Source organism: Artemia sp. Qi Xiang Cuo, chromosome 15 (genome assembly GCF_049724085.1).
Source record: "Artemia sp. Qi Xiang Cuo chromosome 15, ASM4972408v1, whole genome shotgun sequence".
In the NCBI taxonomy this organism is placed as follows: domain Eukaryota; kingdom Metazoa; phylum Arthropoda; class Branchiopoda; order Anostraca; family Artemiidae; genus Artemia; species Artemia sp. Qi Xiang Cuo.
Window position 1 is genome coordinate 19,052,936 of NC_142808.1, and position 20,435 is coordinate 19,073,370.

The window sequence follows — 20,435 nt, forward strand, 5'->3', positions numbered from 1 at the left end:
AAATCCTATTTTTAGTTTATATTTGTTAGTATTTTTGTGGTTCTATTTTATTTTGTATTAAAGTTGTGGTGGTTCTAGTAGGAATTAAATAAAAAAAACAAGTTTTTTTAACTGAAAGTAAGGAACGACGTTAAAACTTAAAACGAACAGAAATTATTCCGTATATGAAGGGGCTGTCCCCTCCTCAACGCCTCGCTCTTTACGCTAAAGTTTTTTTATTGTTTAAAAAAATAGAGTTGTGAGAAAGTCAAACTTTAGCGTAAAGAGCGAGGCGTTGAGGAGGGGACAGCCCCCTTCATATACGGAATAATTTCTGTTAGTTTTAAGTTTTAACGTCGTTCCTTACTTTCAGTTAAAAAAACTTGTTTTTTTTATTTAATTTTTGAACGTTTTTGAATTAATGCAGGTTTTGATTTTGGCTCACCGTACATGAATAATTAAAACAAAATTTGCATATTATATTTGGTTAAATGGCTTTCTCGAAACTTGTTTAATTTTATTTACGAACGTTTTTATTAGTAATAAATATACGTAACTTAGAATTAACTTACGTAACGAACTTCTATATTCATAAATTTTTAACACGTATATTAGGGGGTTCGCCCCTAGTCAATACCCTGCTCTTTAAACTATAGTTCGAATTTTTTTTTTCCAGTTCTTTAAAAATGATCTCTTAATCACAGTCAGTTGATCAGTTGAAAAACTTGTTTTTTTTTTATTTAATTCCTGATCTTTCTCTTTAATAATGCTTGGAAATAAGGCACGCACTTCATCGCACTGTCCCTTCCCCCCGGACCACGGCCGGCATGGCCCGATCCTTCCATCTAGCCCCCGACCCGCACCTTCCCCCCCCTACCAGAAAAAATCTCCTCTGAAAAAGTCTGTATACTTCCCAATAACCAATACTATATGTTAACATTGAGTAAAGTTCATAACTTTCAGCCCTCCCCTGGGGACTTTGGGGGATCAAGTCATCCTAAAAGACATTTTTATCATATTTTCGACCATGCTGAACAAAATGGCTATCTCAAAATTTTGATCGGGTGACTTTGGGAAAAAAATGAGTGTGGGAGGGGGTCTAGTTGCCCTCCATTTTTTTGGTTACTTAAAAAGGGCACTAGAACTTTTAATTTCCGTTCCAATGAGCCCTTCCACGATATTCTAGGACCACTGGGTCGATACTATCACCCCTGGTAAAAAACAAAAAACAACACAAACAAACAAATCCCCCCGCATCCGTTATCTTTCTTCTGGCAAAAAATGGAAAATTCCACATTTTTGTAGATAGGAGCTTGAAACCTCTACAGTAGGGTTCTCTGAAACGCTGAATCTGATGGTGTGATTTTCATTAAGGTTCTATAACTTTTAGAGGGTCTTTCTCCCTTTTTTCGAAAATCAGCCAAATTTTCTCAGACACGTAACATTTGATAATTAAGATTAAACTTGATGAAACTTATATATTTGAAATCAGAATTAAAATCTGATTCTTTTGATGTATCTATTGGTATCAAAATCCCGTTTTTTAGAGTTTCGGTTACCATTGAGCCGGGTCGCTCCTTACTTACAGTTCGTTACCACGAACTGTTTGATAGATTAAATAAAAATAATGTTAGTTTAATGGACGTACAGATAAAACTTTAACTAACGTCCTTGAATCTTAAAACCTACCCTGAATAGGAGGGCTGTTGCCAACAATCCATGTTTTTCATGATAAAACTAGCTTATTTTTTTTAAACAATATACGTTTTCAAATATGTGTTTATTTTTAATTACAATTTTTCGCTAATTTAGGTGTAATCGCTTTGATTTATAGTGTTTTCAGTCTGACTGAAAATTACAATATTTTATGGTCAAACGCTGTGAAAGATAATTGATAAGTGAAGCAGTTGGGATTACCGAATGGCTATATTTTTAAATTCTAGTAAGTTCCAGTAAAGGACAAGTTAAACTTTGGCACAGAAAATATAGTTTGTGGGGGGGGGGGGGTTCGCCATAATATTTTGGCAAATCAAAACTTATTTTTGTTTATGATCAGTGTGATGGCTTGTAACTGTGTTCTGTCACAGGAAGCGTCAACTTATTTAAAATCGCCTCATTATCGTCACTGTAAGGAACTGGTAGCCGCGGTTGCCAATGCAGTACAAATTGTACCATTTTTGGTACAATTTAGAGGTCCTAGTACAATGTGGTACCTTTGGAAATTTTCGGTACAATACAAATTTTGGGTACATTTTGGTTTTTCTTGCTCCTTTCCGACTTGGATATCTGTTCAAGTTTTACTTTACCAAAAATTTTCTTCTGGTTACCGAAAATTTTTAACATGCTTTTCAGGTTGTACAAATTAATATTTTGCGGTACAATTTTAGTCATAAAACTGGTGCAGTTTATTTCAAAGCGTTGGCAAGGCTGCTGGTAGTCTATTTGAAGGATTTGTAAAACCTTTGCATCCATAATTTTGTTTTGCCGAAAGTCTGGCTCACGTTATTTCAGTTTTCACTTTGTATATAAATGAATTTGTAATGTTCACTGCTGTTTTTGACCGTTATTGTTGTTATTTTTTGTGTGACAGTGCTGCAGTAATAATGTATGCTAATGTATGCTTATTTGTTTTCTTTTATATATTTGATTCTAAATTCTCTAGTAGATTCTTCTACTCATAAATTCTAAACAGATGTACCTTGTCTTTCTAAAAAATAGACTAATAGACTTAGTGATGAAAGGATTAACCCACAACATCCCCCCCTCATGGATATATACTTTATAGAAAACATTTTGAAGATTAAACGTGCTAAGTACATTAAATTATTATGTACTTAAAAATCTGCTGTGGATGAGTTTTAATAACACTCCTTTATACCGGTACAAGTTTTTTGGGGAAGATAATTAGTACAATCAAGTAGGGGCATCAATGAGGGGTGGGAGTCCTCCCTAGGTTTTGAAAATTACCCTTTTTAAAATTTTTATTAAAATTACTTTTGTAATATTCTTTCGAAAATTTGAAAAAAAAACGAAATTGCCCACCCCCCCCCTCCCCCAATTAATTTTGAAAAATACAAACACAGCCACATATTTGTGAATACTTTGCACTTCTTCTCAACTCTAGGAGGGACCTTATTCAGCATTCGCTCAACAAGATACGCAGTTTAAAATAGGTCATGTTTGAGTGGAATTTGAACAAAAGCTCATGTCCTGGACTTTAATGGTGGAGGGCAAAATTGATGCACAATTTTATGTTGCGGCAAAAAAAGAAAAAAAAAACGCTCACTTCAGTTCCTTGTGCGAAAAAATGAAACTCCTTGACTTTATTCCTTGTGCGAATAAAGTCCGTCAATCGTTCGATATTGTGGTCTCTGAAATAGTGACAATCTGTAACTTATTTAACTATAACGTATTAAATTATAACTATTCTAATCAAGAGCCTGTCAGAAGATAGACCTGGAAAATAAATTAAACTGTAGAAAACAGTTCTGTATACTTTTTATGCGGACTGGAGATATCAAATTTTGTCCCCTTCTCAGAAACATAAAATGCGAAGTCTAATAATTTAAGAAGTTTCCTCATACATAATCTAAAAATTAATAATTTTCAAGGGGTTTTCTATTGTTATTTGATTTGTAGACAGGCCCTTTGCCTAGTATGGTTATAATATAATATATTATAATGATTATACTTCTAAATATATTCGCTAATACTATAATATTTATATATTATTTAATATCATATTATTTGTTTATGTATTATAATGATACTTATATTATCATTTTATAACATAAACATAATATTTATCCCACAATTATTATAATTATTAAAACAATTAATAGCTATAATTTTGACTATAATAATTAGTATAACAATATAGTATCAATTGCTCAATTAACATAATAACTAGTAATCTAAAAATATCTTTATAATTATTTGTAATATAGAATTAAAATAATGTATAATTTAAAGATAACCGAGTAAGTTGTGGTAGCTTTACATTTTGGTGAAAAACTATATATTCTGTTTTTTTTTGTTTTTTTTTTGGGGGGGGGGGGTAAGTTTCAGTTAGAAACAACTTCTTTTGAAGCAAATCCAGGTAACACGGTATCACGGTATTCGTCAAATATAGAAGGTTATGAAAAACTTAACATTAGTCATTGATTAAAAATATGTTGTGATTTGTAACAAAATGCTTTATATTCTATTTGTTTCAGTTATCTACTATGTTCTGGCCTTGTAAATTGGATATCCAATTTATGCTCCCGTTGTCAGTCGCCTCTTGAAGGGAATTTGGACACAGCAACTTTGCTTGTTGCATCTTTCCAATGTTTACACTCAGCTGTGGATTGTTTGTTCCAGTGAGTATTGTCTCTATATACTTATATAGTAGTCTAAGCGTTGTTCTAGTCCTGTCTATTTCTTTTTTCCTGTTCTGCTCTCCTTTTTTTTGCTAATCTTGATGCCAGTTCTATCATCTCCATTTGCATTGCTAGGAATTTTTCGGGGCACAGCTTTGCATTCTGCTTTATGAAATTTTTCATTGGCCTATTAGTTTTCTGGGAGGGGGGTGTTAATTTTTAACCTCACTCCCTCCCCAGCTGCACCCATAGCCATCTAAACACAACGATTTTCAACAGTACATCCCTTATGTCATGGAACTGCAGCAATAAATTTAATTGCATTGATTGTCAGGCCCGTATCCAGGATTTTTTTTTTTGGGGGGGGGGAAGGGTGGGGGTTGACAAAAGGATTTATTTTTCGGGGGACTTATATTTTTTTAAACCATCCAAAGCTTGTTTTATATTTATTTTTGTTACGTTTGCGAGTCGGACAAGCATTTTGGGGTGGGTGGTTCAAATCCCTAAACTCTCCCCACCCCCTGGAGGTGACCTTATTGTTGGCTTTTTTCGGCGGATGAAGGTAAAAATAAAACAATTATTTGAGAATTTGAATGAGAAGTGCCTAGAAATTCAAAAAAATAAGATTTGGGCGAGGGGGACAGACCATTCCCCTCCTACGCACCAATCAGGATTACCTTTTGCTCATGCCCCTTACTTCTTACTGTCATTTAGACATGCTGAGAGGATTAATTTGTATTTAAAGAGGCTTTTTTAGCTACGCAGATCAAGACCGTATCCAGAGGAGGGCTAGGGGGGTTGAACCACCTCCCCCCCAGAAATGTTTATCCGAATTTTAAAAGCATAACAAAAATGAATATAAACAATTTGATGATTTTTTTTATTTTTTTTTTGCACCCTCCCCGAAAAAAAAATCCTTTTGTAAAACACCCCCCCCCCCCGAAAAAATCCTAGATATGGCATGATGGAGATATTGTAATCATAGTTAACCTCCAAATGCACTAGTTTCTACGTACAGTAACCCCTCCCCACTACAATAATATCCCAATTATTGTTCATATTGACTTACTAAAGTCAAAGCTTTTAATTTAGTTTTTTTAACATCAAAACAGTTTTGTTCTCATCAAACTGCAAAGCTATTCTCATCTGAGAACCATTTTTCTCCTCCTCAAACTGCAAAGATGTTTTAATCTGAAAATCATTTTCTTCTCCTCTATATCCTAATGTGTTACTTTTCTAGCAATTTTGGCATTACCGCACAAAAACAATGCTACTTTTTTGCTAACTAATATTCAGATTAAACCGTGACTTATTTCTCGACGGACAGGATTAAAAAATGTTGCATAATTGGCTGGGTTTGGTCTATTGGATACCAAAGCTAAAAAATCATAGTAAAGGATAAAAGCATCCATATTTTATTAAATTCACTAGGAATTTGTAGTTATATCTCTAATTGACTCTAACAATGCTCATTGTGTTATAGCTTTGCATTCAATTATAGCTATTGTATTCCAACATATTATTTTTCAGAGATAATTAGCACAAATACCCTTAATTACTTAACTTTCTCTATACAGGATCAATTGATCGTGTATACGTAATAGGGATGTGGCGTTATTGTGGCGTAATAGGATGTGACTGTACAATATTTGTGGAAACTGATGAATTCGCTCTAGAACTAATTAAATAAATATAAAAACAAGTTTTCTCAGTTGAAAGTAGAGTGACATTAAAACTTAATGCGCGCATAAATTATTCCAAGTATCAGGATGAGGGGTGTTACTTCCTCCTCAAACCCTCGCTCTTTACACTGATGTTTCATAGCGCTTCTTATTTCCTACATCACCCTTCTGTTTGAGCAGTCTTACTAAAAGAAATGGGGAAATAAGTCAAACTTTAGCGTAAAAAGTGAGTTTAAGGAGGGACAGCACCCCATATATTCGGGACACAGCTTATATAATTATCCAGTAAGTTTATCGCAGATCATTTCTGGTCTTCATTCTCGGAACGAACAAAAAACTCCTCCCACTTCTTTCTGAATTAACGGGTTAATCTGTTTCCGATTGTTTCCAACTAAGCGCATTATTCGTAATAGCGGGTTTCCACTTATTTCTGATTATATCACAGTCTGACTTGTCTACCCCTGAAAAGATCTGATTCCGCTTATGTTTCTATCTGCAAAAAGGTTCTCTGGAGCACTCGCACCTTGGTCCGGGTTTTTATAATGGGTGAGATAGGGAAATATCATACTGGATAATTATATAAACTGTGATTCGGGATAATGGCTGTCGTTTTAATAGTTGATGTTGCTCTTTACTTTCATCTGAAAGAACTTTTTTTTTTATGGTGTAATTTCTGTTCATTTTTTATAGTATACTTAGGGTGAAGTCCATTGGGGGGAGGACTTTAAATCGAAATTTTATTTTTCCAAGTAAGGCTTTGGGAAAAAGAGCTCGTTTAGTGTGTTTGCTCGTCAAATACTATGTATACAATATATAGTATTTTAAGGATACATATGCTATATATATATATATACTATATATAGTTTTATAAGGGTATACTATAATATCCTTAAGTCCTGGTGTCGCTGGTTATTTGGTTTGGAACGGTGGTCAGTCGCGCAACTTTGTAAGCTCACCCAGTCGACCCAGCTCTAAATGGATACCTGTTGAATTCTGAGGAAGCTAAACAGGATGGGTGTGCGAAAGCACAGGATTTCTGGCCGCCCCCAAGACCCCATTGCACTTCCTGGCAGAAGGGCAATGAAACTCAGATCAGCACCACCGGTAGGGACTCTAAAGTCCCATATCGTATTCTTTACCTTGTTCTTTACGTTTTTAGCCCCCTCAGCCCCATACCCATATACTATCTCTTTAAACGAGCAATAATTGTGTATGTATGTATTTTTTTTCTCGAAAACGACTCCTTTTTTTTCGGGAAAATTGGTATCCTCGGATTTTCTGGCCTAAACAAAACGATTTATATAGGTGAGAAGTTTGAGAAAATTTGTTAAGAGCCTTAATTTTGGGGAAAAAAGATTCATGTGAGTGAGGTAATATTTATGAATATATTCAAAAAGCATGCATACGTCACATTCGCCTCAGTAATGGTTGTATCGTTTTTTAGTATCTATGAGGCAGGCAAAAATACACAAGAAACGTATGGTTGACAAGAAAAATTATATTTATTAATACCAAGATACGGTAAGCTTTAACAAGCTTGTTGCACAAAACAATTATAAAAAAGTCAATAACAATGTCAATGACATAACAAAAACATACAGTAACTGAAAAACATTGGAAAAACAATTTTAATGAAACATGCAAGAACATACCAACTTAACTGATACATATCTGTTAATAATTGAAACCTACGAAAAAGTAAGCCTACAAAATAACTGTCACACTGTCACAAATCAGGTAATACAAAAGTAAAAATATTCTCAAAATGGATTGTTATAGGACCCAGTATAGAGATCTGTAGGGGCTAAACTACTTTTGAAAGACTGGACCGAGGTACTTGCAACTATTTCTGATGGAAGTAAATTCCAAGTCTTCTACACTCGGCTAGGCAAAGAGTTTTGGCCTAATCTTTTCTGTGAACATGGTGGGTAAATTTTGTGTTGGTGTTGACGGGTACTATTGTATTCTTTAAAAGTGAAAAAGTGAGTTGGGGTGATATTATCAATATTCCTAACAATGCGAAATGTATTTATTACATCGGCTCTATCACGTCTGAACTGGAGAGAAGGCAACTGTAGTCTTTGCATTCTCTGGTGGTTAGGTAGATGACTCAGGTATGGTATGAGTTTGGATGATCGACGTCATATTTATAATTACATTTAAAGGGAATTAATTACACCCCCCCCCCCCAAAGAATGAACCTATCGTTTTTGTATCTATAACGCATGCAACATTACAAAAAGAACATAGCTAAGTATTAAATACCAAATGTAACTAGTAGTACTTACAAAACGCGTTTTAAGTAGTTTCATAATGCCTATTGGACAAATGAAGAATCTAGACAATCAAACATGACAAGACCAATCCGAGCAGCTAAGGTAAAGGGTATTGAAAAAAATATCTAAAGTAATGATAAACGAAAATGAAGAACAAAGAAATGTACAATCAGAATGCTTGCGTCAACGACAATTACGACGGGTCAAAACAAAAGTGAAGAACAGAGAAACATCCGGTTCGAAGATTAGCTGCCGCTCATCTAGCGGCAGCATTCATTAAACGAATGCAAAATAAAAGTAGAGAACAAAAAAAAATATCCAGTTACAAGACATGCGGCAACAAGGAGTCGAACTAATTTAAAATAAAAGGGAATAACAAAGAAATATGTGACTAAAAGATATGCCACAGCGAGAACAAAGAAATATGCCGTTAGAAGATGAGCGGCAGTGAGAATTACAAGCGATAGCAAGAAAACGAGTATCAGAATGGGTCAAAAATGGAGTGAAGAACAAAGGATTGTCCTGTAAGGAGACAAGCGATAGCAAAAATTAGATTGAGTCAAAAATGAAAGTGAAGAAGAACGAAATATTACGTTAGAAAAACAATGCCATCAGAATCTTCGACACCAACAAAATGTGGCACAAAACCCAATACAAACCTACAAAGACGCCATCAACTACGCAGCTGTTGATGACAATTCACTGGGACCCTTCAACGTTATACGAATTCCTTGGGGATACCTCCATTTTCCCGAGGAAAGAGTAGCAAACTAAAGTGACGACTCATTCTACTTTTCTACTTTCTTTCTACTTACAACTACAATCAACATAAACATGCCAGCCATAGGCCGAGTACTGGGGCCCTGCCTCGAAATCGGCTACATGTTTTTGTTTTCTTATTTGTTTTCTTGACATTTCTGGCCACTAAAACGATCTAAAAAGTTCACAACTGTCAGGAAGAATTTGTGTTTTTCCCACGGTGGTTGAATAGAGCCTATGGTGACGCCATGGCATCAAGAAGAAGCTCATATTGTCTGCGGTTAGAAGATAAGCGACAATGAGAGTCAATATATACAAGCCTGCCACGTAGCCGTTCCCGACCTGGAAAAGTGTTACACTTTTTTTCTTAAAACTGACACATTGACATTTCACTTTGACTCTGTGTTTTCCATTTTATTGCAGACAATATTTGTCTATGTAGCATTCAGCTACAAATATCAAATCTTGACAAGTATTTTGTCACAAATTGCGTTTTTTATTTTAATATTTTAGTTACCATGGGCTAGAGTCGGTTCTTAACTATAAATGCAACCTGGTCGTCTGCAACTCTCGTGCAACCTGATCATCTGCTCGCAACAATCAAAATGCATTGTGGGATATTCATCTCTGATTTCAGCCACCTTGTATAGGCTCTTACGAAAACACCAACAGAAGAGTCACAAAGGAAAGTCATACTTGTCGTTTTTATTTAATTAGTTAAATTTTAGTTATTATGAAGTCTGTCTCTTTTGACTCGTCAAATTCTCCGTACTTTTAATTCTCAACAAAGAATCGTGTATGATTTTTTTTTACCAAATTTATGAAACCTGCAGCTGGAACTGCATGGGTAATGTCCTGATGTAAATCATCATCAACCTTAAAATTACTTATACATTAACAGTTACTATACTACAGTGGCTTCAGCCGCCATAGGACTCTCCTTCTGACAAGGAAGGTTGAAGTTCGGGCCGCCCTATAGTAATGATACCAACTCCCGGTCAGTTGATTAAAATGTGACGTCAGAGGCAAGTTTGGCTCTGTCGGATACCATTTATTGATTGGTGCTAATTTTTGACAATCTTGTTTTGAAGCCACCACTTGCTTGAATATCTCCCTCATCTTTGACAACTTTTGTTAATTTTGAATTATACTGCTTTATCTTTCAAAAAGTGATCATATATGACTGAAGAGAATAGGCCTATAACTTTGGTGCATTTCTAGATGAAACGGTGTTTTTCAAATCTAGGATCAAGGTTGTCTCGTTATATGAAGTAAAAATATTCATATCGACTCCCTTTGAAACTAGCAGTTGATAAATGCCCTAATTGCCGTTAAAAGCAGCAACATGTGAGACTGTTCCTTGCCTAGGTTCCCCTTTGCATTTTGGCTGGCTCCATTCTCTAATAGATATCTAGTCACGTCTAATTGATATCCAGCCGTAATGAAAGATAAGGTGTTCTATTGTTCGAAGTTAAGCCATTGGTAGTGGCACCCTTGGCAACTAGTAGTTGACAAATGGCCATTCTTAGCAGCATAATGTGAGGCTGTTTTGTTCCAACTGTTATATTTTACATTTGGATTGGCTCGTTTTTCTGACAAATATCTAGTCACATCTATTTGATTCACAGACAGCGCGTAACATAAGGATGTTTTATTGAATAAATCGAAATCATCTATTTTGGCACACTTTGAAAGTAGTAGTTGACGAATGTCCAAATTGCCTTTCCAAGCAGCAATATGTAAAACTCTTTCTTGCACTTCTCTGCCCTTTGTATTTGGGTTGGCTCCGTTCTCTAACAAGTAGAAAGATTCCTTTACTTGCATTACTCAGCATGACCTGAAATCATCCAGCTGACAGTTGTAATTTTCCCTTATGCCCTCAATAATAGTTGCATCTCCTCCCTTAGACAGAACTAAAGTAGTCCCTTTTTTTATTTTTGTTCTTAAAATTTATCAGCCAATGATTAAAATGATTAAAAGTAATCGAAACTCTAAAAAATAGTGTTTTGATATATATTAACACATCAACAGAATTTGCTTTTGATGCTGATTTCAAATATAAAATTCAATTGGAATGTGGAATGTTGCATATCTATTTTTCCCCCCAGGAAATATCACGGTGTGTATTTGCTTTTTTTTTCAGGGCTAATCGTATCGAACAAACGGTCATAGACAATCAAGAAAGAGCTCATTTGAACGAAATTGAAATTTGTATAGATTTTTTTAAGATCAAAATATTTTGTCATGGGTACAATAGTGTTCCAAAAAGGGTCAAATTGCTAACAGTTTAAACTTCTGAGATAGCCAATCAATTTAAAAACATTAAAATACTACACGGATGATTACATCAAGTAATGCAGATGGTTTTGTGAATTTTTTTGGCAACCAAAAGGGCATAATGCAAGACGCTGTTATTTATCTGCAAGCCTTGGTTGATTGTTCGCCTTTATGTTTTAACATTGTTCAATGTCTTTGCTATCCATCTTGGTAAAAAAAAGAGAGAAAGAGAGAGAGAGGGGGGGGGGAGAGAGAGAATACACAAGTTTTATTTCGCTGGGTTTTATTCTGCTGGTTTCATTATACAGCGAAAGATAGTCGTTGAATTTACGAAAGAAGATAGGAATCGTGGAGTGATTATTATCTCGCTAACTTTTTTCTCTGTTTTGTTATTGTTACTATTGTCATCTTTGTCGCGAAAATTCTTGCAGCAGAAGTCCTACTACAGTAGCTTTTTTTGGAGGGGGTGACAATCAATTTTGAAGAGGAGGGGGAAGGGAAGCAGTAATAACAATAGATTATAGGGTAATTTGAAGAAAACAAAGCCCTGAAATTCGTGAAATTTAAGATCTTGAAGAAAGGGGGTTGGGTCCGAGGTTCGCCCTCTCTTTGTCCCTGAGTCACTGGTCATATTGCTAGAGGGCATCCTAAGAACCAAGTCAGCTTGCAGTTAAACAATCGTGTTTGAAAAAAAAAACTTTTTCCCCATTCGAGCAGTGCATTACTGGAACAGTCTGTCGGACGAAGCAGTCAACACTGAGTCATTGCAAGTTTTGAAAACCTCTGGGCAAAGAGTTGGGTGTATGATTATGCCCAAAATTTGATTGGAAGGGGATGTAAATCATGCAAAAGTTGCAATGGAACAATTATTTTTTTAAAGAAACTTTTCTCCTGTAACGCAGTGTATGACTACATTCTATTCTGCTTAGGGACTTTAAAACGTATGGAAAGGTAACGAAAGCAGAATTTCATCACCAGTTGGCCTGCCACCCTAAGGCAACTCTAACCTACTCAACCTTCAAACATTCTTCCAAGTTAACCTAGTCCTGCATTGTGGAGACTGGATTTTGACTTAAAGTAATTGACACTTCAGTATTATGAGGTACACACTCGAGAATATGGATCGCGAAGATGAGACAATAACCGGTTTTCACGGTCTTTATACCAGACCATTACCTTCGGTCGGTGAAAAACCACATTGTAGCTAAATTTGAATTTAAAATTTAGTTGGTATTTTGGTTAGGTATTTAATATATTGCGTTCCGTGCGGCCCCCCTACAATGAATTTGTGTTGTAGTTTTCATAATTTCGTTACTAAAGTATGTATTTTTCATCATGTTTTGTTTTATTTCATTAGCATTTACGAAACTTCACTTCTCGAGTGTGTACCATATAATATGGAAGTACCAAATAATTTTTGAAAACAAAAAAATGCAGATTAATCAACCCTTACAGAGAAATTTCCGCTGTAGTTATATAATTTAGCAGATTTATAATTTTTTCTATCCAGTTTATTTTGAGATTATCAACTTTTTTAATGAAGTCGCCAGACGTGTCAGTGGCGCTAATAGTTTTAAACTCTTTTTTCCCTTGTTAAGTCACCAAAAATACAACTATTTATAAGTTTAGTTCCGTTTGAGATGGAGCTAAATCTACTACTGAGAGCTAATGATCAAAGATTATCCATTGAGAGTGGAAACTGTCAACTCCCCTCCCAGCCTTAATCCTTGCTCTTAAACCATTCAGGATTAAAAAAAAAATTGCAAGAAGGATCCTAAGACAAACCCTACAAATCCAGATGCGTTGCGTTCCCCGTAAGGAGCAAGATATAATATTGCATTTACAGCTACTTGGTAAATTTGCTCGTATATACCGACCTTACATTTACTGAATCTTCTGGTATGAATGCTGCTTACAGCCTTATTACCCCATTTTTAAGCAGTTATTCTTTTTTTTTGGGGGGGGGGCCTTGGCCTACCGGAATTTTCCTCCTTTTGCAAGAATATGGATATAAAAAGAAGAAAATACAGAAGATAAAATAGAAAATAACTAAGTGCGGAAAGCAAGGATATTTCGGAATTAAATCAGAACGAAGATAAAAATTCAAATAAAGGGTGCACTTTTACAATTGATTTATTTCTGTTCAATTTAAATTTTTGCCTTTTACCTTTTGTTCATTTGTATGATCAATATAGTGAAAAGAATATTTTCTTCTTCGAGTACGATCCATACTATGCAAGATTAGATTATACCCTTATACAGTTTTAAAATGACAAAAATACCTTAATTTAAAGTTTTAAGTGAGCATAAACACAGCTTAACAATAGTCTTTTAGCAATGTCGTTTTCATATTAGACGCACATTTATTTCAGTTGGACTTATGCTGTACGTAAGTCTACTTAGTTTAAGGCTTTTTGTGCCTCAAATCTGTTGCGTTAATGATTCTTTGGCTGTTTCGTCAGTATGAGGCTATATTTCAATTTTATTTTGTTTAGTGGATTTAAAAAGCAATTGTTTTCGCAAATGGAACTTTTACTACTGTTTGTGCTGGATTCCTTTGTGCTATGAGCTAAACCCTTTTTTCTCTTTATTTTAATGATAATTTTACAATATTTTGGTCGCATAAACATACCAAGGTGTGTTGTAGTTTTTTTCGTAGTTGAAAAATATTTGGAAAAATAGACGGATAAGTCTTCGAATAAGATTAGCATACTGGAAGTCACGGTAATAGCAGTGGTCAAATATGGTTCTAAAACTGGGCACTTCGAAGTGTGGTTAAACTTGTTATGTGTTTCAGAAACTCTTAACGAGTTTGTGTTGAAGTGTCTCGAGGCCTTTGCGGTTTTTTCTTGGATTTGGATGTTTGAATTTAAGATATAAATTGATGATCTGGAAAAGTTTCCAAACATGAATTTGTATGGTGATGTCAAAATATAACGTATAGCTTACGTACTAAAGGGGGAAGGGGAGACTTCAGACCAAGTCCCCGTCCATATTTTTAAGATGAAATCAATGTATTTTAGCTTTTCCGTCATATTATTCCGTTCCATACGTAATTAGAAAATATTCAGTTTAAGAACACTAGCGAAAAAAATATTAAGAAAGAAATCATTAATGATAAAATAGGCCAAACAAAATTCTGGTATTAAAAGAAAAATCCAACGAAGTTTTTAGGAAAATATGCTTATCCCTACAAATACAATGAATTTGCTTTCTCCAGTCTGTTAGTCAGGGGTTTGTTGTGGCGTCAATGGATGTTTTCTTCAAGAACTTAAATTTGTCTCCTTCTCTAGAGTTTTCTCGTATTGTGCCCCCAATTGTCCAACCGAAAAGACAGACACGAAGGGAAACAGGTTGGTCCATTTATTTTGAGGCTGGCGAGCCGAGAACAGAGTACTTAAAAAAAAGCTGCATTCGACGCTGCACTTCGATCTGCAATGATCTTTCGAAGTTTCTCTGTTGACTCTTTCCAAAGAAGATTCAACACTCACCTAAATCCTCGATAAAAGACTAGCGGCAGATCAGATATTTAATTGTATCTGACACCGTGAATTTAGAAAAAAAAAGAATGACCGTATGTCAAACAATAAGCTGTAAGAAAATATGGTCTGATCCACATCTATTGTGTTATGATTCTTTGACAATTTTGTTAGCGCGCGGCTTATATTTCAATTTTATTTTGTTAAATATATTGAAAGAGCAGTTGTTTTCCCAGCAGGAATTTAAACTATTGTTTGTGTTAGACTAAGAGAAAACGTAATTAAAATGAAATGAAAATATTGAAAAACGGGTAAAACTTTTAATAAGACAGTGAACTTTGCATCAACTCAGACATATACAATAGTATATACAATCAGTCACCCTGCCTTGTGTTTTAGTGCGCGCATAATCAGACTTGTTTAAAAACAGCAACTATAGTTTATAAAATTTGAGTTTCTTTTGATTTCCATTTTTTTTTCTATAGTGTTTACAGTTTTTCTCCTACTTTTATCTACGTGTTGATTTATTTAAGCTGTTTTTTCCCCCCATGGCAAAGGCTTTTGCATGTGAAGCTGGAATATTCGTACTTTGATTAGTATTATTTGTACAATTTTTTTCTCGCAAAGTTCATTGTCATGTTAAATTTTTATCCGTTTTTTTTATTATTTTAATTGCATTTTAATTATAGATAGAAAGGGTGTGCATGTGGTTTGAGAAATTATTTACAATGAGAAGAATTTCTTTTCTCCCTGCTTTTTAATGAAAATTTCAGAATATTATAGAACACAACATATGAAGTAGAAAAGCAATGGTGAATGATAGTTTTTTGCCGTTAAAAACTCCCTGGGCAAAAATGGGGGGGGGGGTATGTCTTAGAAATAACAGGAGGATACTGGAAGCCACGATAATGACTGTAGTCAAGTATAACTCTGAAACATGAGCGCTTTGAAGGGCTGGGGATTATATACTTGATGTTTTTTGTGAGAATTTGCCAAGAATAGTTGCAGGCAAGGCCACATCCATGGGGGAGGTTTCAGGTTAGAACCCTTCCCTCGAATTTTTTTCACACTCGTAAAAAAATTACAAAAATGCAAATAAAATTTGTTGATGTGTTTTACACAGTTTTTGTACCCCCCCCCTCCCCTAGAAAGAAAACCCCGCCCAAACAAAAGTTCTGGATACACTCTTGATTGCTGATACACATTTGAATGGCCATATATTAAACAATAAGCTCTACGAATAATGTATTTTCTTGAGGAAAGAAAGCTCATAGTTGTTAGAACATATTTTACGGGTGAAGAATGATTTTTTGGCCATCGATCTGGGGCCAAAATAAAAGCGAGATGTCCTTGGATAAAGTTCCCACCTTATCTATAAGATAGAATTAAGGTATGAGAAAAAAATTTTAAGCTAACAAACTTCTTAGGAGGGAGTAAAGAGCGAAACATTGAAGAGATTGTGGTAAAAGACGAGTGTGCGTGGCTCAACATCACGCAGCTTAGTGCTTCAATAAGGTGTCAGTACAAGTGGTACTATAAAAGTAATGAACTGAACCTTATTCTATGATCAAGGGACCAGATCGTTGGTCAAAATAAAAGGGTACGTGTCGCTTTCTTCAAAAGGAAGAGGAAATTAGTAATAGTTCATCTAGTGGCAGGGAATAACTATATTACCGGTTGAATTATTCAGAGGTATATTTGCTTTTCTCCTACTCCTCATGAAGAGGAGGGGATCATTGTTTCAGTGCTCTTAGCTTTTCTACTTCCTATTTCATTTTTTATATACATTTTTTTGTAAGCCCATCAGCTGTAATTTTGCGATGATTATCTTTGTCATTTTTTTCTAACCCACTATTAAAAATTCGTTCCCTTAAAATAACCGAATTTTTGTCTGTCTGTATAAATTGCGAAAATATAAGATACCTTCTTTCGTTTTGGTCGCAACAAAATGTAAATGAGTAAAAAAAAAAAAAAAAAGGTAAAAATAATGTAAAAAAAAAGGTTTTCAATCAATTTAGTAGGCTATTAGAGATTTAAGGTTAGCACTGCTAACGGATAGATTGAAAAGCCAATAGTGGAAACACGAATCCGAGAAGATTGATTTGAACTAAAGACAGGGTTGAGGATTATCTTTCTGTGTACGGGTTCTAATTAACCCTACAGAAATAACAAACAAAGGAGAACAAAAACACCACAGGAAAATTGAGAGAGGAGCACATTCAAAATGTTTGAAAATCTTAAAATGTGTCTCACTTTCTAAGTTCTGTCGCAGTGCGTGTACGGTTACAACTGATGTAAATTCTTGATGTAAATAAGGTTGTAAATTGAAGGTAGTTTAATCGCAGTTTATTGTGCAAAGAAAAACTTAAAAGTAAATATTCGTTTGTTACACAAACATGTGTTATAGAGTAGGGCTTGTTTTTCTCACTTCGTCAAACTCCATCTTCCGAATAAAATAAGATATGATTATTTGACTATTTATTTTTGCTCTTGCTAGCATCAGCAAATTCTTCACCAAATCAATTCACTGAGTAAAAATCCACACAAAATTCATTCGAGGATTTTGGAAAATCTTGTAGGTTTTCAGCCACCCCCAACCTCTGTTTGAAACCTGAGAAAATCATATTTCTTCCTATGCGTAACTGGTCCATCTCCTTTTTTTGCTCTGTTCTTTTTTTTTCCGACGTGTCCGACAAGAATTTCGCTGCTTAAAGTTTCCCATTATAAAGAAGCCTCAAATTACCGAAATGATAATAAAATAGCTTAGGCAGGACAAAGTTGGGCATTTCAGTCAAATTATGACATTGGTTGTGTTGTAGCCAGTATTTGTTATTATTAAATTCATAGGATGAAAATGTGATGGTCATTCTTATTTTACGCTTTGATAGACAAGACAACGGAAAGAAGACTCCTGCATCCAAGAAAGATACTAGTGGACTCATTGACGCCTTAAGAGAATCTGAATTGGTTGGCATCATTAGTTCACTGTACGGAATTTTGCTACACCAGGGCTCTTTGTCAAGGGGATCGGTATCGCCCTTGCGACACTCCGTAGAGATTCTGTCAGTTGTTTCAAGCGCAATAAAGCTTCTAGTGTGCTTCGCCAAGTTGGATCTCAAAAGCTTCCAGGTATCCATTATTTTTTTTTATTGCTATATTCTCTTTGTGTGAGTTTTCTTATTATTGATTTTGTTTATTCTTTGTTCGACTTGGGCAAATTACGAAGCCGAATCCATCCATATTTAAACAATCATTGACTCCCTAAGAGAGTCCCAGGTGTTTAGCGGAGCTAGTTCACTCTAATCGACCAAGGCTCCTTTTCAATGGTCTCGGTTTTCTCCCTTGAGACATTCCTTAAAAACCATTTCGGTCGCTTAAAGGGCATACTCTACTTATTTAGTTAACAAAAGCTTCAATTTTCAATAGAGGATTATTTTTTGTCGAACACTTTGAATCGACCTTGTAATTTATTAAATAAAAAAAAACTAGTTTTTTAAACTGAAAGTAAGGAGCGAAATTAAAACTTAAAACGAACAGAAATTATTCCGTTTATGAAAGGGGATGTCCCCTCCTCAACGCCTCGCTCTTTACGCTAAAGTTTTTATTTTTTTTAAAAATAAAGTTGTGAGAAAGATTCAAACTTTAGCGTAAAGAGCGAGGCGTTGAGGACAGCCCCTTTCATATACGGAATAATTTCTATTCGTTTTAAGTTTTAATGTCACTCTTTAATTTCAGTTTAAAAAACTTGTTTTTTTTTATTTAATTTCTGATCGTTTTTTAGTTAATGCAGCTTTTTTTTGCATAAAAATTTCAATTTTCTTTTGCTAAATGGATGTCGTTACAAATTAACTTACGTAACTATCTTCTATATTCGTATATTTTTCTTCTGGCAAAAAATACAAAGTTGCAGATTTTTTCAGATATGAGCTTGAAACCTATGTTATAGGGTTTTCTGATACGCTGAATCTGACGGTGTGATCTTCATTTAAATTCTTTCACTTGTAGGGGATGTTTCTCCCCTCTTTAAAAAATAGGGTAAATTTTCTCAGGCTTCTAGCCTTTGATGAGTAATACTAAACTTAATAAAAATTATATATTTAGAATCAGCATTATAAACACATTCTTTTGATACATTTATTGAAATTAAAATTCCGTTTTTTAAAGTTTGGATTACTAGTGAGCAGTATTGTTTTTTTTTTTATTGTTTTTTTTTTTTTTATTACGTATATGTTATTAAGTATATGAGGGGGTTCTCCCCTTAGTCGATATCTCGCTCTTTACGTTAAAAGTTAAAAAAAATTTGATTCACAAACCCCTTAATCAAAAAGGCCTTTTATTTATAATAGACAGCCCTTTTTAAAGAACTAAAAAAAACTGTAGCGTAAAGAGCAAGGTATTGACTTGGGGGAGAACCCCCTCACATACGTTATAATTTATGTTCGTTTTAAGTTCTAATATTCCTTCTTACATTTCAGTTGAAAAAACTTGTTGTTTTTTTTATTTAATTTCTGATCGTTTTTTAAATAATGCATGGAAATCCGGCGCCCCCTTCATAGAAATGTCCCTTACCCCAAAGAAGCATCCTCCACGGAAATATTCTTCAGAGTAACCCCCTCCTCTAGCCCCCCCCCTCCAGAAAAAATCCTTCCTGAAAATGGTTGTATACTTCCCAATAACCAATAAATAATGCTGGCAAGTCCGGCGCCCCCTTCATGACAATTTCCCTTCCCCCATGAAAACTTCCTTCATGAGCAGATCCTCCAACATAACCCCCGACCCACCCTTCCCTCCCACTACTAGAAAAAAAACCTCCTGAAAACTTCTGTATACTTCCCAATAACCAATACTATATGTTAACATTGGGTAAAGTTCATAACTTTTAGCCCTCCCTCTGGAAACTTCGGGGGATTAAGTCATCCTAAAAGACATATTTATCATATTTTCGACCATGCTGAACAAAATGGCTATCTCAAAATTTTGATCGGGTGACTTTGGGAAAAAGATAAGCGTGGGACGGGGCCTAGTTGCCCTCCATTTTTTTTAGTCACTTAAAAAGAGCACTAGAAATTTTAATTTCCGTTCCAATGAGCCCTCCCACGATATTCTAGGACGAATGGGTCGATACGATCACCCCTGGGAAAAAAAACAAAATAAATAAATAAATGAACACGCATCCGTGATCTTTCTTCTGGCAAAAAATGGAAAATTCCACATTTTTGTAGATAGGAGCTTGAAACCTCTACAGTAGGGTTCTCTGATACGCTGAATATGATGGTGTGATTTTCATTAAGGTTCTATAACTTTTAGGGGGTGTTTCCCCCTTTTTTTGAAAATCAGCCAAATTTTCTCAGGCACGTAACTTTTGATGGGTAGCACTGAACTTGATGAAAGTTATATATTTGAAATCAGCATTGAAATCTGATTCTTTTGATCTATCTATTGGTATCAAAAACCCGTTTTCTAGAGTTTCGATTACCATTGAGCCGGGTCGCTCCTTACTTACAGTTCGTTACCACGAACTGTTTGACTATTGCAATTTATTTGAATTTGTACCATGAAAAAAAATGTACCATATACCTTACTATTCGTACCATCTATGTAGGTAGATTATACGGGGTGTAT

General features: G+C 34.9%; 1 protein-coding gene across 1 annotated transcript in view; it reads left to right on the forward strand.

The window, feature by feature from the left end:
- Positions 1–20,435, forward strand: part of ssp3 (SCAPER domain-containing protein short spindle 3) — a 221,139-nt gene that overhangs the window by 142,498 nt on the left and 58,206 nt on the right. The window contains exons 19-20 of the mRNA XM_089101539.1: positions 4,197–4,340; positions 17,702–17,942. Coding sequence (XP_088957665.1) covers positions 4,197–4,340; positions 17,702–17,942 — 385 coding nt within the window. The remainder of the gene's footprint in view (positions 1–4,196; positions 4,341–17,701; positions 17,943–20,435) is intronic.